Source organism: Solea solea, chromosome 21, assembly GCF_958295425.1.
Source record: "Solea solea chromosome 21, fSolSol10.1, whole genome shotgun sequence".
NCBI lineage: Eukaryota > Metazoa > Chordata > Actinopteri > Pleuronectiformes > Soleidae > Solea > Solea solea.
The window spans coordinates 9,690,258-9,708,656 of NC_081154.1; the positions used below are offsets into that span (position 1 = coordinate 9,690,258).

The following is an 18,399-nucleotide window of genomic DNA, read 5'->3' on the forward strand; positions in this document are numbered from 1 at the left end:
AAACTGCCGGCTTGTCGAGCTCTCCCTCTCAGTCTCTTTCTCTGCCCAGCACTGCTGTGTTATACTGTCCCCACAGACTCACAACTTTTAAAGTCCACAACAGTATCTTCCCTCGACTGGGAGCTCTCATAACTGATGCCGTTTGTCCTCCCTTTATCTAAACCTGCTCAAGAGGTGTGACATCATTGTCTTTTGGCCCGTCAGTGCAGGTAACATAGTCAATGACAATCTGTCATAATGTTACAGCAGCACTGGCCCTGGATTGTGTCTACATCTGCCAGATGCTAAACCTGATGAACTTTGTGATGGTTGGTTATTGATCTGTTTGACTGTTGACTTTATTTAATGTTTTCGAGAAATAGAGCTCCTGCTCCTGCTGTGTTTCCATCACACTTTGGTCTTTGATCTGTGATTTGTCAAAACAAAAGTCTGAATATGAGACTCCAGCAGAAGAGAGAAGAGAATGACACCGCAGATACACCACAGGTCTACCTTCATGGATATTTTTCAAGAAAGAAATCTGTAGTTGGATGTGAATGTATTGCACAGTTACTCTGCAGAATGATTGAAAGTATATTTGGTAGGGATGGGACGATACCACTTTTTTGTGTCTGATACTGATATCACAAACTTGAGTATCTACCAATATCAATAGTCCAATAGTCATTTTAGACCATTTATGAACATATGACGCCGTTAACGACACATTTGTGCTGAGTCATCTCAAAGACACAATTCTCCAACTGTGTAACAAATATTGCTCTCCCAAAAAAGCCCAAACATGACTCATTTCAATTTTTACAGCTTGTGCATACAGAAGCATGCGAGTTAAAGGATTTTTGAATTGTATCGGATTTTACATTTTTATCCGTCCGATATCCAATCCAGCGATTTTGACAGTCTTCTTCCATGATACCAATATTGACCGATACCGACTCCCATCCCTAATATTTGGACCTATCACGGTGTAGCATCCCTATTTTTATGGCATGTAAGTGTATTGTGGTTTTGTTGAAAGTTTTTCCCTTTCATTCTACTTTTGCAGGAAGTCAGACCAGGACAAGCTCTCTCTCTCTCCCCGTCCAATGTGTGTTTATCATCCTATGCATGAATGTTTGCGTTAGCTGCCACAGAGTCTGATGCTAATGAAGACGTCTGCCAACTTTACAACTGAGCAGATGTCTGCGCTCTCCTACGGCTCAGTGCAGAACACTGTGGCGCTGTGATTCATTAAGGTGCTCCGCTTTGTTGTGAATCTGATTAAATCCAGCTTAAATGGATGTTAAACCAGTGGAGCAGAGTTTTTATGCGAGACCTCATTCAAACACACAACGGCATTCTTGTGCTGATGGTGTTTGCCATTTTATTGTTTATTTTTTTGATGTTGTTAATTGATAGCAACAGCAGTAAGGTCACGTTTGCTGACAGATGATCCGTCAGACCGACATTGATGGGTTAGCAAAATCAGAATATTTGACAAGTTCAGTGATCAAGTGATTTATCTTCAGCAACAGTGACAAACATTTGCTGATTTCAGCCTCTTTAGACTGTTGCTCAAAAAAACTAGTGTCTGCAGCTTCACAGTTTGCACACTTAACCTGAAGTATAGGACCTCCTCTCACTCACTCTGCCGCTTTATCCTCCACATGGTGCCAATCCCAGCCGACATAGGGCGAAATGCGTGGTACACCCTGGACAGGTCGCCAGTCCATCACAGGGGCCACATAGAGACAAATAACTGTCCACTCTCACACTCACAGTCAGTCTAGAGTGCCAAATCTGAATGTTTTTGGTCTGTGGGAGGAAACCGGAGAACCCGGAGAAAACCTAAACCCACACACACACACGGGGAGAACATTCTGACCGGGTCAAGAGTGCTAAACACTACACCCTAACCGTGTGGTCCCTGGACCTCCACATGAGCATTAAATATCCACGCCTCTTACAGTGACAGCAATGGCAGTTTGGCAGTACATATTATGATAACTCTCTGAATCAGCACTCAACACTGATTCACTCCTTGGCATTTATCTTTATCCAATTTTAAACCTTTTAGTTTTTAACACTCTTGAAGTCAACGTCTATTTTGGTAAACTACCCATGGTACATCTCCTCATGCCACACAGCTCTATGTAATTTATAATGAGCACTTTTACTTTTATTTGTGTGTGCGTTACCTGAATATACCATGTTGTCATGCTTTATTATCATAGCTCGTGCGTGATCTGTTTTTTCTGTGTCAGATTTGAAGGGATTTGAGATAATTTAGCTCACTGGAGAAAGAAGAGCAGGAAACACTTGTGGCCCCTAATTGATTTTATGTGGCACACCACTTATATTCATATCATATTTCTCGTAATGAGTTATTACTCTCCATATTGTTATTGCTGTATCATTGTGGAGTATCGTGATTATAATTTTATACTCATGTCACCCACCCAGACTGAACAGCTGTTTTATTTCCCAATTTTTTTTACTTTTTTTCACTTGACCAGACTAGATACCCAGTGGCCCCCCATCTCATTTGAGTTTGAGACCCCTGGCCCATTCCCATTGGTCAAAAAGTAATTTAATCCAAGGTTTAAATAGTGGGAATATGTTTAAACTTATCAGCATCAGTGAGAACAGTGGAAAGACGTCAAGTTCTCCTTTGTCTGCTCTATTTTTGCCAGATGCTCCATTTCCGACGGTGAGTTTATCTTCCTGTGAGCATAGACGTCAGCATAGTCATACGCATTTATGTTTGTAGCGATCCTTACTCTTTAAAACGTGGGACAGCACTAAGTTTATCATCAAAACCATTGTTTTAAAAAGAGACCAAAGTAAAAGATGCATAATAATAACCACTGTAACATTAATGAAGGATGTGGTGGTGTTGTTTGTTCTTCTCCCACTGACTAGTTGTGTTTCTAGCACATCTGTGATGTCACAATTCAAATCCTAGGTATTCTGTATTTACTAATTTTATAAATATTTAATGTGTTGCTTGCTTCAAACATTGATTGTTCTGTGTTCATAGTTTTTGTCTGGTGAAACATTATAAGGCAAATGTGAGATGTTAACTCTGTACGGGATTTTACTTTGATGAATGGTGATAAAACTTTGCTGTGGCATTTAATTAAATAACTCTAACGCTTTCTGGGGGTTGACAAAAAGTTGGCTACACAACAACACTTGCGGCTTCATGGAGGCAATAAGCACGAGTAAAAAAAAAAGGCATAAAGGAACTTAAAGGACTCACTGTGCTGTCACTGATTGAAGTCAGTGAACTGAAGAATGTAATTCTCTGGGCTTTTAAAATGTGTGATGTGTCTCTGTTACAAGGCATAGTTAAAGTTTCTCTTCCTGCTGTTGGTTATATTAGCTGCATGTCTATTGGTTCTTTATGTGTGTAACGTGATTGATCGTTCACAGCAACAGAACCAAAGCCAGTTCAAATTATGATTTGTTCCACCTCTTTTGCCCCATGTTATTAAATCGGACTTTTTTTTTTTTCAATGTCCAGTAAAAAAGATTACTAACCCCTCCCTGCAAATCTTACCAGGGGACGATTTAGTTTTCTGTCGCTCTGTTAACTTCTATTACTCAAAAAGACCACCGTTGATAGCAATCTTGGTCAGATTGTACCTGTGGAAGACGCCTCGTTATGGAGCAGAGGTCACGCTGAACCCTGTGAACACAGACAGGTTCATCAAAGTCAAAACTTCAGCTCCACGCTCCACAGGATCACTATCAGAAATCACACTGAATTCTTCCATAATGACTCTTTGTCCAAGTGCGAAATTGCCTTGCTCCTTTGACATCCTGTCACCCCACCATGGCATTACGGCTCCAAAGAATAGCCAACAGAGTAAGTGCACCATTATATGTCGGGGTTTAGGAGATGGGCTTTCACTTTCAGAGAGAGTTTAGCTTTGATTTTCCAGCTGAATAGGATGTGGTTACAGAGCAGTGATTGTGTGTCCTGGCTTTGAATCAGATAACGAGCTGTGTTCAGTTGTATTCTCTTGAGTGGTTGATGCATGGGTGCTCTGTGAAGAAGCAGTTGGTTGTCCATGGTTTGTCTCTGTGGTTGGAATGAAAATATGTGTCTGTCTTCTGTCAGACATGGGCCCTCCCCTTTCATGTTCCCTGCTTAATATGCCATTGATCTGTGTGGCAGGACAATGCACTGTGATCACTGATAACTGGAGAGCAATCTGCACGGAAGAATAGACGCTTTCTTTTTTGAATAAAAGAGCTATAACGATGTGTTTATCAAGCCTAAACAGAATTTGTAGTCGAGAGAAAGGAGATTGTCGTGAAGAGGTAAAGCAGTGTGGATTTTTTTCCCCAGAAACCTCAGCAATGAACTATTTCAAATTGCAGGTTTAGCATACATTTGTCCTTTTAAACAAAGCCCGCCGCTCGTCTTAGGAGAACTGATATAGAACAAATAGAATCACCATCTAAATAAGCTTGAAACAACGTGTCACATATTCCTAGAAGTGGGAATGTAAGCTTCAGATGTGACATATTTAAAGCCACACCGTCTGATGATGAACATGTCAAACTGTCACCCCGAGGTGCTCAACGTATCCACCACAAGAGCAGCAGAGTGTGCAAAATCTGTCACTGTGCCACTGAGCTTTCCATTCACGACATCACACTCTGTATATGTGCATATGTGCACGTTATCACAGCTCGCTGTGCGCGCAACGCTCCCAGCGAGCGCACATCGTCTTCAGCGCCTGTATCGATTTTCACGACGTCGATTGTGCACACGATATGGCTCATCACATACAGGCATATCCATGAGGTGAGAAGCTATTTTATGCATGTACATGCAGTGGAGAAATGGAGACGTCACGGGTAGAAACGCTGCCAACAGGATGCGTTTTTGTTTGTATTCAAAGGATTCATTCCTTTTTTGTCATTTTTGAATATTTCAAATGATCTCTCCATCAACTCACATGTCACATTTTGTTGGTGTTCTGTTTTAGCACATTCTGACAGAGAGTGAACCCTAAAAATCTTCTTCCAGTGTCAATCCCAGGCCTGGCCCACTTCTCACACAATCATGCCCGGCGGCATATTCTATCTGTCCATCGACGAGCTTGATCTTTCCACCAGTGAGCCAATCTAGACTGCTGTGTGTGAACCTGTGATGTGAGTGATAATACATGACTATTTGTTTGGGGGTTTTTTGGATGATGGTGAGCTCTGTAACAAAAAAACACAGTGCAGAGCCCCGAAATATAAATTTCTATTTTTTTGTTTTAGAATGAAAGGGCTTCTTACTTTTCCACTTAATGCAACCCTCCTTGATCTTTCTCCACATAGAAAAGTTTCTCTACTAGTAGCTTAGTTTAGATTTCATTAATAGCTCATTTAATTCCAGTGGGATGTCTAAATCAGTTGTTCCAAACCTCCTCTGCTACTTTACAGTAGATCCACACACTTGAACAGGATTATGAAACAAACCTCCAGTGACACCGACTGTGCTACTGATGTTCTCCCCCGCCCGCCACACCAGCTCCATCCGCCGTGGATAATTTTGCCTGCCTGCTCCCTTGTGTGCAATTGATCCTCATATCATTAACTTATGTGGATCTATCTAGGGAAACAGGGAAACGCCCACCGCTTTACTGCTAGTCCTTGCCCGTTGAACCATAGAGCCCATTGAGCTCTGTGATTGTCGCTTGAACACAGGACTTTCTGCATGCAACCGTGGCTGTCATGTAAACGCTCTCGTTATCTGCATGGGCAGGCCCTGTACAAACAGACACGCCGACTTTTAAGTCTAAACATGGGCAGGCAGAAGAAGTGGGGCTTGGCGGCGCGGTCCCCCTTCGCAACCATAAGGGGCCACATGGGCCCCAGGAGGAAGGGCGTGGAGGGGCTGTGTGTGAGCAGCCTGCTGGGTGTCCTGCGCTCCCACACCTGGCTGATGGGAGAGGAGGACGTGGCTTTGCTGCTGGCCCGCACCTCCACGCGTTGTTACCAGCACCAGCACCAGCGAGCTCAATCCCTGTCTTTCTCTTTCCGCTCCTTGTCTGCAGATGGTGGGAGCGAGGACTATGCAGACCCCCGTTCGCCCAGTTTAGACCATCACTTGAGCCATGTCGGCCAAGGTAAGAGATTAATAATCTACATAATGTGTTATTCTAAAGTAAATGATCTCAGAAAAAGAGAGGCTTGTGGATTGCCTTGGATTCTGCAGTCTGTCTTCTCTTCTGCTGTTTATTATAGAGTACACTGAGCCCCACCCAGCTGTGAGTGTGTGTTATGTGAGTGAATGAGAAGCAAAGTTACTCAGGAGAAAGCTAAGCTAGCTCTTGTCCCACTGTTACTTTCTCAGCTCTTGCAATCAGTCTCTTTCCAGATTCCATTCTTGCCCATAAATGTTTTCTCTGTTGGAGCCCATGGAGGTCCTTATTTGCCGGGTTGTATTTCCTTTTGAATTTATCACCAGACGTTTTATGAGTTCTGGAATTGAACACTATGAAATTTATATTCCTATAATTTTGTCTGTAAATCTGTCTTAGTTCAGGGGGGAAATAATTAAGACAGCCGTCAGTGTCAGGAATGTCAGTGCATAGCAGGGAATGTTTTGGGCAATTATAATTTCTTGTTGCCTTTTGCTTTCTTGCTCGTGCGTCTTTTGAGCCGAGCACCTCGATGAGTGGGTGTTTGTGTTTATTTCGAGGCATAGAGGAGTCCTTAAACATGCCTCTCATCACAGTCTTAAAATAAAAGGCCTTCATTTCCCTCTTGACTCTTTTGTTCTCTGGAATTTAGTGGAGTGCGTTTTTTCCTCCCTCTCCAACCCTCACATATTTGCCCCAAAAATCACACTTTTTACTTTCTGCTCCAGCTCGAATGAGGCTGCTGTAAAAAGACATTCACCTGAATGTAATAGTTGAAGTTATACTAACTTTTGGTCTCACTTTTGGTTTTAAGACAATTATATTTTATGAAATGTCACTAATGTTTTTTACCTCAGAATAATGATAAATACATTTATACAGCACATTTGTTTAAACAAAATAAGTGCTTAACAGTCCAATCAAGCCTTATCAAATATTATAAAGAAAAGGAAGAAAAGGAAGAGGCCCAACCCAAGGTGTCAGGGAAGAGAAAAACATTTTAACTCAAAGATGCTCAGCATATGCCTCAGCTGGTTAGTTTGAAAGGAAAATAGGGGACAGAGGAGAGGTGGGGGGGCCAAAAAGGGGGGATAGAAGTAGAGTAACAAGGAGAGATGAAAGACAGGGAGACAACAAATCAACATAATACAGCAAGTATGTTAAAATAGGAGGGAAGGGAGAAAACAAGAGGAAGAGGGAACATGAAGCAACAAATAAAGGCCAGTGCACAAACACACAGGAATGACACAGCAAAGAACAAAACAAAACAAAACAACAGTAAAATAGGCAAGTTAGAACAGACTATGTCTGCACAATTAAACCAAAATGGCAAAAAGGGGCACAAGAAAAGATGGGGGACAGAGGAGAGAACGAGAGAAAGAGAGAAAAACTAAGAGGTGTTAGAGAGACCAGGAGCAGGAGAATAGAGGGAGAGAACAATTAGCAGAGGATGAAATGTACAAGGTGTCTTACCTAACTAGTACTGAAAGCCAGTGAGAAGCGATACGTCTTTAGAAGAACATTTTTGGAACAGAAGCAGAATCCCATACTGGAATGCATTAAAATTAATTTGAATCTTGACCACCAGCACCAATTATAGGTCCCCACTTGGTCCCCCACACCAGACTCTGCATTGCCTATGAGGAATATGTCCATGTGAGTTTGGTGTAAGCACCGCTCTGGCTGTTGCTTGTGCTTGTGCAGTGACATTTTCCAGTGATAGACTGACTGCTGGAGCCACAGAGGGTGTGTGTAATTTCTCTGCTGTGGGCAAGTTTGTCCAAACATGTGCATTTGCATTACAGCACCACTATGTATTCCTATCCTGTGGGAATTGTCATGGACTAATGTCTGATAATGGCTTCATGTCTTGCTGTGGTGGCTGCTATCTGATGTGAGAGTATTACTTGACCAGTTGGTTTTACAGCTCCGTCTGCAGGGAAATAGGCACTCTGAGCCAGAACTGATTCACAAAATGGATGTTGTGTTTCACAGGCAGCTGGCTGTGTGTTCATCAGTGCGTCTGAGTGTGTGAAGTCCCTCCTTTTTGTGGCTTTTAAATGGACAAAGTGATTTTTTTTTGTTAGTAAGAATGAATGGTCAGAAAATCCTCACACAGTGTAGTAAAATGTTGGGGTATGATGTTACTGTCGAGCTGACAGAGGTCAGGCAGTCTGTAGTTCATAACCGTGAATGTAAGCAGCACGTGCTGCCTGCCTGCAGGGCTGTTCTCTCTTCTAGGCCACACCAGTCACGCCAATGCACTCAATAATGGTGTGGCAGTGACATCAGCAACTAGGGATCAGGTTCCCACGGAATACTCATATCCCTCTTTACAGGGAGAGGGGGGTAAATGTACTGTAAGAGCAGTGTATCCTCAAAAAATAAACACTCAGTGAGTTGACAGGAAATGTTGCAGGTTTTTATAAGATATGTTAAACTAAACATATGTCCATTCATTTAGATTACAGTGCATCAGAGATCCAAATATATACTCTTTTTTAATTAAGAAGTTCTACACATGTAGACTTCTCTTTGTCTTTGTATCTTACCAGCATTAGAATGTTTAATGCACTGCTCAGAGGAGATGAGCAACCAGCCTCTTGTACTACATTGTGTTCCCTCCTACCCTGCAGGTGGCAGCATAGACAGCGACTGTGCCTTTGAAGGAGACTACGCCGTGCCCCCACTCTCCATGACCGAGGGCATGCAGCACATTCGCATCATGGAGGGCGTGTCACGCTCACTGCCCTCCTCCCCGCTGCTCACCCACCAGACCATCAGTGTCAGGCTGCAGCCTGTGAAGAAGCTCACAGGTAAAGACACTGCAGTGACATTTGATTCTCTTTATTTCTCTTTATTGTTTTTTAAGGCTGTCTTGTGCATCATTTCAGACGTCATTTTGGAAAGTAAAGCTATTGCTCATAGGGTTGTGGTTTAAATGAGGTACCTGTCCTCCCCATGAAGTCATTGGACCTCCCTTAACCCTTCAGTGTTCTACTGCAGGCAGTGTTTCTCAACAGACATTCACCCACCTTGAGTTAAATCAGATTTATGTGACAAAGTGAAGAGGCGTGGTATGATTTCTCACCCTATTGCTCGCTGATATGGAATAATCACTGACAGTATTACTCACCCAATAATTCTGAAGCTGGGCCAAGCTGTGGCAAACATTGCTATTTCCAATTCTTGTAATCACCAAAGTCCTACCAAAGTGACGGGTGCCAAGAACAGCTGATGGACTGTTAGCCATGTTTGCCTCTCCCTCCCTTTATTGCGCTTTATCTCCCACCACTAATCGTTTCCCTCCACACTCATTCTCTGACATTCAAAGAATGTGGAAAAGTGCTTCCCCTCTGTCTCCCCCATTAACTGGATTATGACTCCGCGTGTCATGTTGTGATGGGGGAAGCTGCGGTTTGTTACACAGCACAGGCCGGACAGCCACGGCTCACTGCTGTGCTGGATTTAAAAAAAAGAGGAATGAAATATTGACACTGCAGCTTCACCTTATATCAGCACAGCCTCCACACTGAAGTGGAGTGGGTGTTAAGGACGTTAAAGCAGTCACCACTAGGGTGCACCAGCCTCTCAGCTACCTCAGATCATTAACCATTTTTCATATGCCAGGGGGAGCATGGTTTTGACATCACGCAGAGTCATTTATGGTCTTTCCCGTCCTGGGTCATTCAAGCCGTGGGTTGTAGAAAGGAAACACAGCAAAGCTCTTCTTTTTTTTTTCTCACTTCACTGACGTCACTGTGTAGTTGGGGAACACAAGTAAACACAATACCAAGTAAACAAGACCAAGTAACTGTTTCTCTCTGCTTCTCTCAGTACTTTGAGGAGCCATCTGTCCTTTGGCACAGTCTATTTTTTCTTTTTAACTAAGGTTTTGCGTCCACTCATGTCTTGTGTGATTGAAAACTCATTTTTGGATCGTCAGCTTATGAGCCTGTAAATGTCTATTTGTGTTTTTGTTTTTTTTATCAAAGACTAGATGTCTTATTTGTACTATTCTTATTCCACCGCTGATGTAAGGACAGGTCTCTGCAGTATCGGCACACATTGGTATGTTGAAGTCAGTCAGGTGACGCTGGTTGTGAAGGCTGCTTTGTATTTTTAGATTTTTTTTCTTTTTTTATGTGCAGCATGTGTCAGCTATGTGCTGCTCCGTGCAATTTAGCTTGGTCTGATTTACCTTTGCATATTTAAAATGCTCATCCTAACTCTCCTTGAGTGTTTGTGTACATGCCATTAACCCTTTACAGGGCCCCTCAGTGAAATATATGGATATGAATATACAAGAAACACGCAAATAATGTGAAAGGAAAGTTACTTTAGAACATTTTAGAACATTTTAGTCCTCGGGGACCCCTGTCCTGTGTGATTTAGACGTTTCATTGCTCCAACACACCTTATTTATTTTGGTCGCAGGCCTCCACTGATTGGCCTGATTTCACGATGCCATGTTCTGTGGCGTGGCTGGATCTCTGCCGATTGCCCAGGTGATACCATGTGCTTCCAAGATCTCGCGGTTAAGAGTGGTAATGTGGTTTCAGATTTCTGCGGAGGTTACCAAATATAGTTCTTTGCCTAGTGAAGGGTTAAAAGATATCATTTTGGTGGAGTTAGCCTTTCACTATGTAAATCCTGCTAGATTAATGTGTCTGTAACACCAGCTGTTGTAATCTCTTGTAATAGTGAAGGAACTGTATGATTTCCTCCAGCTATTGAGATGGATGCCCCGCAGGACTGAAATCTGTTTCACTTTAAAGGTGAACTCTTAACACGCTGTATATGAGAAGGCAATTTTCTCCAGATCACATGTCAATATGACTTCACACAGCTTATATTAGCTAAACTGCGACTACGACATGCACAAGTACCTTGAGGTGCTTTCTGTCATTCAGGTCCTCAAAAAGATCTGTGCTTGCTCTCAAGTGGCATCGAGCACCAGATTGTTAGGCCTCATCCGCCCCAGCTTTCTCACCCTTTAATTAATTCAACTCAGCACCACTTCCTGCACAGCTTGAAAGTACCAAGCTTGTCTGCGTTTGTGTGTGTGTGTGTGTGTGTGTGCTGGTGTCAGAGGCCTGAACCGCTCGCATGCCAGAGATGGCAGAGGTGGGAGAAAAAGGGAGAGGGAGTTGTGCATCAGAGCACGAACAGCAGCAGGTCTAAAGTCAGCAGCACTTTGATCTCCCCTGGTGGCCTCCGACAACCACACCCTCGCTTTTCCCTCCTGTATGGGCTCTGGTTGGCCTAAGGGATGCGAAGTGGTGCTGATGGTGGAAGATTCAGATGTTCAACCTCATGGCTCTGATGGAATGAAAACGCCAGGACGGTGCGGATCAATTTAGAGAATCCCTTGAATTTAATCCGTGTAAGGACTTTCAATGTGGGCTTCAGAGGCTCAAGGGGTCCATATGTGAAACACATTGGTGACACAAGCTGGACTCACACAGTGTGCTATAGAATATAATATCATGTAATATAATAGAGGCAAACGTAAACTTAATTGCAAAGTCATACTGTTTCAAATCCTCAATCACCAAGGCAAGGAAGAGTCAAGGTAAAGGGTTTGCACATTTATTTCCACATCAAGGTTACATTTCCATCCACATGTAGCCAAGCCTCTCTCGGATCAACAACACACAGTATATTTACTCAAAATAATATAATATAATATAATTTGCACACAAGTGGCACTGACCAATGCAATATTGATACAGTATATACAAAGAAATCTTGTACCAAGTTACTGTATTTGGGTCATTTTGGGAGAAAGACCTGTATTAATAAAGATACTATCTATCTAGCCATCCATCTTAACCATGCCACATTGTAATAGTATTACATTATAACAATTATACAATTATAGCAATTACTGCATTTAAGAGATTACTATAATAGACCTAATGTCTATGAGTGTAATTGCTGTGATGCTACCTTGTATTGTGTTGTTGTTAGTTGAGATGTTGCCACTTCATTTCTTTTACCAGTCCAATAACTCACTGTTATTTCTTATAAAATAAAATAAAATAAAATAATTTTTTTTAATAACGTTTGATTAAATCAGCCAGATACATATAACTTATAAGGCATACTGTCTTTAGAATCGGATAAACTTTAAATTGCAAATTAGTGCAACTGCACTGCAATTAAAGAGCTAACAAATACACAGTTTGTACTGAAATACACTGATTGTTCTGCAAAGTATGTTGTTGACTCGTTTGGTCAGCAACAGGATAATATATCCTCACAGTGGTAAGTGTGTGATAAATCCTGGAGACGTAAAAAGTTAAAGTATTTCTCTATGATTTGTTGAGTAGAAGTGTGAGACGGAAACACTAATAAAGTTTAAGTCCAGTGCGTAAACTAAATGTACTTCGTAGGGTTAATTTTTAAATATATTCATACTGGCTGCCACATTTGCCCAATATATTTTTAGCTCCTCGATGTTGTCTGAGGCAAGTGTACATGAGAGCCAACGATTGCTCGCTCTCACAATGATATCTCAGAAGCTGATGATTATTATGAGTTGTAATCACTTTGATTGCTTATTTGTTTCTTTAATAAACGCCTCCCTCAAGTGCCGGGCACACTAGAGCCGTCTCCCCCGCTTGATTGATTGGCCCTGTTCCACTCTGAAACATTTAAACAAAATGATTTCAACATCTCTCTTCAGATTACACTGGTTCGCTTAATTAATGGCAGCAATCAATACGATTACTGCCTCCCCATGGATCGCCACATAAAGGTGGAAAATTGCATCTGGCCCCCAAAATCTGAGAGAGAGGAAAAAAAAAAAGTTCTTATGTAATATGAGAAGATCTAAAAACCGTTGTCTCACTGGTGCTTTAAGATCTTAATGTGCTACAGTGGGCTAACTTCTAAATGGACATGATGAAGGTATAAAAGTGATCATTAGCAGTGTGGATGGTCAGGCACAAGGCGCAGTGAGCAGAACTGCTTGGTCAGGTTTCCAGCTCATTGTGTGGGTGGTCTTAAAGGACCCACATTAAAGCAGCGGAGCGCTGTTAAAGTAGCCTCTCATAATGGACGCTGCATTTATGCAAATGATTTTCCTTTTTTTGTTGTTATTGTTATTGTCTGATTGTCTATCCAAATGGAGTCAATGGGATTACCTGTTGAGCTATTACCTGAAATTATTTTTATTCTAAAGTTATTCTTTTGGGGATACCATTAGTCATCAGGAAATCGCTTCTAGAGTTAGTAATAATTAGCTGATCGAAAGGAAATTGTGTCTTAACACTGATTATTTCACATTGATGTAAATGATTGAGGCATATTTTGAGCCGTATATTTACATATACGGCATATTACGTATATTACAATAAGAAATTAATGAATAACTGTAATGCAGATGTAGCCAAAGTAATCCAAGTAAAAATCTTTAAAGCTTTACAAAGAAAAAGTGGAATTGAATCTCTAAATTCTAATTACTTTGTTATACAACATATATTGCGTCAAAGTGTAAGCATAATGCAATGTTTTAATGTTTAGGAGCTCATTAAGTACACTACTTAATAGTTTTTTCAGTACATTGTATATTATACATACAGTTATATATACAGTATATTCATTTATTTTCATGCATTATTGAGAAACAATCTTTATCTGGTAGTGTAACAGAGTTAATATAAGTTAACAAATACATGTTTAATAGTCCTGCAAGCCAGCTCATTTATAATAGTGTTATCATATACTATGTATAATATTATGTCATATATACATAATATACAACAGTGCGTCCCTACTGCTTGTTTGATATAATGTAACAGACGTGTTCTTGTTATCGTGATGTCATCTAAGAAACCAAACCTGCAGTGCACCACGTTGTCAGCACTTTATGATGTTTTGCCCTCCCTCCCCGTGCGTTTTGGAAAGGCGAAATGACATTTTGAACGTCTCAATCTTTCCCTCTCAATGCCTCCTGCATTCATGTGGCATCTGGCGTCCTCTGTGAATATTTCAGATGACATTTGGGACGCCTCCTTACCCACCGTATAAGCGCCCGGAGAAAATTGCTCTTCAATTATTGCCGTTATTTTCTTGCCTCAACTGTCCCAGCCCCCCGCGGAAACCTCCGAATCATTTGTTTCCGCCGCAGGGAAATGTGACATTTTCAGCTCCACTGTCACAGGTGAAGAATAAAGAGTGACGGTTAAGTGCAGAGAGAAAAGTGCGATGCCCTCAGGGAGGAGCATTCAATCACCACGCAGATTAAATTCTTGTCGTATTTAATCCAATTGATTTCGTGATGGGACGTAATCACAAATCTTTAATACTCTTCATGATATGTAAACATCAGGTCTTTCATGTGAGCGTGAAGTCACTCGGGTGAATGAGGGCTCTTTGTATCCCACATCTGTTGCGTCTGCCGACATGAAAGAAGTAGGTCACTTTTAATGCAGCGTTGTTGTGTGGACATAAAGGAAAATAAAGTGTGCAGTCAGATGAGTCATTCAGGAACAGTTCTTATATGAAAAAATCTCTTAGTTTAGCGTTAAACGGCTCCGTTAGTCCCACAATCCAACTGTGGCCACTTTAAAGTTAAAAACCCCCAAACATAAACAATAAATATATATTACAACTTAGAAACAGAATTTCTTAGCTTGGCAATCTCTTGTAATTCTCTGCCACTTAGCAAAAGAAGCATGTTTTTTTTAAAAATGTCAGACTTTTGCTTTAAGAGCACTTGATATAATAAAAAAAAAAGAGTGTCTCCCTTTGAGTGTTATTTATTTAATTATGTTTATGCCTTTGTGACACATCTACACTCACAGAAGAATGTACAAGTGGCTTGAGATGTTGCATGTTGGTATTTGGCGCTTTACAAATGAAATATATGTGATTTGATAGTTGTTTTTCAGTAAATGTTGCTTATTAGTGAAACTGCAGACGTTTAGTTAGATTGTAATTGCATAAATCAGATAAACTACAAAGATAGATTTATTAAAAAAATGTTTTTAATTTAGAGAGAAGTAATAAAAAAACCCAACAACAACAAAGAAATCAATGATTATAATGTTAGAAAGATAACATTGATTTTGTAGGTGTAAAGGTCACAGACAATACTTTTGAAAACTATATATACTGTATGTGGTATATAATGAATGTAAAGGAAATGACTCAGAAACAACAAAAAGTTCCCACAACATAAAGTCCAAATCGTCCAAATAGTCAAATTTTTAGTCGCTATTATAATAATAAAATAAAAGCTATTGATATTTTGGATTACTGAAATGACGGCAGTGGGAAATATAGGGAATAGTTGATTTATTGATCATCAAACCTCTGTATTGCAATAGTACGATTACATACGGCTACAACTTAACAATATCTACATTTCAGTTTCAAACTCAGTGTTTCTGGATTACTGAGCTCCTCATTTCCAAAGGGGGAAAAAAAGCTGTCAAAATGTTTTCTCATGCACTTATGCAACCTCCTGGAGCAAGTGTATCTGTTCCTATTTTAGTGATTATAGTGTTACAGTCAAAGCCAAGCATGTGATCAACCACCCCCACTTGTTATTTCATGTGACGAGTCTACAGTGCACTCCATTTGTATCATACCACTGTGGATGTCAATTTGTCTTTTTCTTTTTTTTTTGTCCAACTACAAATAAATATGACGCAAACATTGTTTGACAAAGAAATTGCGGGGTTTTATGGTACAGACTTTAGAGTAACAGGTAACGTCAGACACTTGGAAACTTTCAAATGTGACTGTAACATCTTTGAGGCTTGTTGGTAACATTCACAGGGGGGTGGGTTGTAGATGTCACTCCGGGGAAATAAGTGTGACTGAAGGAGATGAATATAGAACAAAATCAGAAGGCAGCAGCGGATGTGAACCACAACAAAAGCAAAGAAAGGCACACAATAAACTCTTAGCCCTCTGGGTTTGAACCCCTAAATAGCCACAGAACATGGCTGCAGCTGTACAAATAATACAGTTTCAAGGGTAAAACAAGGACAGACGAACGCTTGAACCCAAGGGGAAAATGGAGTAGGTTTATTTTTTTTCTCAAGTAATACCTCTGCTCTCTGTTCTCCCCACTTATGGTCTGATGTGTCCCCAAAGCTCCTTCCGTGAACGGCAAAACTCCATTCCTCCCTCCCTGCTTTCTTTTTCTCTTTTTTTTTTATGCTATTTTCTTTCCTCCCCCAATACCCACCCTTTTCCTCCCTCTCCTTTTGCTCTGCGGTTGCCATGACAACAGCAGCACTGCACCATTCATCTGTTGGAGACCTGGGCTCCTGTTCCTGTAGAGAGAGTGTGCCTCTCGCATCTATACGTAACACGCTAAGCGCTAATGCAGTCACGGAGGCGAACGAGGCGCTCACTCCTATCTGTGTTCACGGTTTCCTCGCAGAACAAGCTCTCTGTTCTCTTCTTCTGTTCTTTTTCTGTTGTTGTTTTTTTTTCCAGTCTTAGTGGCAAAGGTTTTGGTCACCAGTCAGCCCTGAGTGTGTGCTGCTATCACAGGTGTCACCTCTGTGTCCCCCTCTTTCCCCAGTGACACAGTGACTGCTGCGTTCTTCCTTCCTCCTTCCCCTTTTCCTCCCTCCCTCCCTCCCTCCATCCTCCTCCTCCTTCCTTTCTCGCTCCTCCTGTCACTGCCATATCTGCCTGGCTCTGTATCATTTACTGCGACTGAACTGAGCGGGCAGCATCAGCGCTGAAACCTGTGGAGATTTCCTCAGAAAGGAGGCAGGAGGAGCCGAAAGAGGGAGAAGCATCTGTTTCCTCCGCGCTCGTCCTCTCCTGCGCTGTTGCAGGTGTTTTTGTTTTCCCAAATTTTTCCGTTTCTTCTTTGTCCGTTTCTTTTTTGATGAACTGGTCATCGTTCAGAGACGAAGGACTGCTTGTGTCGCTGGAGGGGGAAGGAGGGGGGCTGGTGCCGTACTCCAGCCTTCAGGAATGCAAGATCTGGTTTGAGAATGGTGAGCCCTGCCACACCCTCTTTCGCTCGTTTCATTCCTCTATTTATGTCTGGCAAACTGTAACCCCCCCCCCCCCCCCCCCAACTTTGCTCCACCTGGTCTGTCTGCTCTTTGACCTTACAGCTGGAGCAGCGCCGTCAGTCAGCCCTTTTGAATGACGTTTGTACAGATATGAGGCTCATGGGAGGAGTGCAGGAAAGTAATTTCTCTCCATGAAATGATGCGTTTGTCAAAGGGCTGCACTGTAATGACAATGTAGGCTCGAGGACCTGTAAATCGACCAGAGTGCAAAGTGTTTTTGGTTTTTTTTTGGTTGTTTTTTTTTCATGGCGAGCTGGTCTGTTTCATGCGTCAGCGTGGGTGAGCATTCAATTGTCTTTGAGTGTGTGTGTGTGTGCGTCGAATCCTTTGGTGTGTGTGTGCGTGTCCAAGTACAGGCTGTGGGTGGCTAATGGTGCTTGTTCTTGTTATTGTGAGTCTCACTTTTTTTTTTCCTATCCATGAGCACAGCTATGTATGTAGCATAAATGGCTTGATGGGAAACAGTTTTTTTATATCTTCCCCACGCCACGCAGTCAACAGCAGCAGCAGCAGCAGCAGCAGCTTGTTATGTACCAGAATCACCTTGTCATACGCTGTGATGTGGTTCCTCCTTCCATTTCCAGTGCTGCAGGCTCCGTGCCTTTATCCCCGTGGGACTGCTAGCTGCTGTATGAACAGAACAAAATGTCTCAATAACACTATCTGCCTGCAAAACACAAGTACCTCATCAGCAGCTGCTACTGCTGGACGCAGGTGAATGGTTTTTGATGAGGCACCCACAGCCGTGTTTTGGTTGCAACACTTAGTATCACCACCTGGAGGCTGTTTTGATGAGTTTAGCTTGTCAGCTGTCATTGAGGAAGTACAGACAATGACATCAAGGACTTAAATGTCATTGTGGCTAAATGGCCAAGTTTATTGTTCTGGGGTTGTTTCCTGTTTCATGATCTCTCATGGCGTTTTTATTATTATTATTGTTATTTTTTTTAAACCTGGTCATGCACTGTGGTTGTGGATGATCTTTAGAACTTGCCATCGTAAAACAAGGAGGTCGACGTTGCTTCGCTCTTGTCTTTGTGGACATTTTAGGAAAATAAATAGTTTTGCCTGAAAATGTAGCTATAAGTTAGGACAGGTCTTCACTAGCACAACCACATCCATACATGTAATACAAATACACCTGGTGACATGAGTTTTTTTTTCATGGTTAACTTTGCATTTCAGTGCCCACGGTTTCATATTTATTCACAAAA

General features: G+C 41.7%; 1 protein-coding gene across 10 annotated transcripts in view; it reads left to right on the plus strand.

The window, feature by feature from the left end:
• tanc2b (tetratricopeptide repeat, ankyrin repeat and coiled-coil containing 2b) overlaps window positions 1-18,399 on the plus strand; it is a 118,545-nt gene that overhangs the window by 48,303 nt on the left and 51,843 nt on the right. For 8 of the 10 annotated variants that reach the window (XM_058621347.1, XM_058621351.1, XM_058621348.1 and 5 more), the window contains 2 exons: window positions 6,042-6,113; window positions 8,765-8,944. In XM_058621347.1, the coding sequence (XP_058477330.1) occupies window positions 6,042-6,113; window positions 8,765-8,944 (252 nt within the window). Of the gene's footprint in view, window positions 1-6,041; window positions 6,114-8,764; window positions 8,945-16,792; window positions 17,105-18,399 lie in introns of those variants that run through there. The other 2 variants (XM_058621355.1, XM_058621356.1) reach the window with 2 other exon arrangements.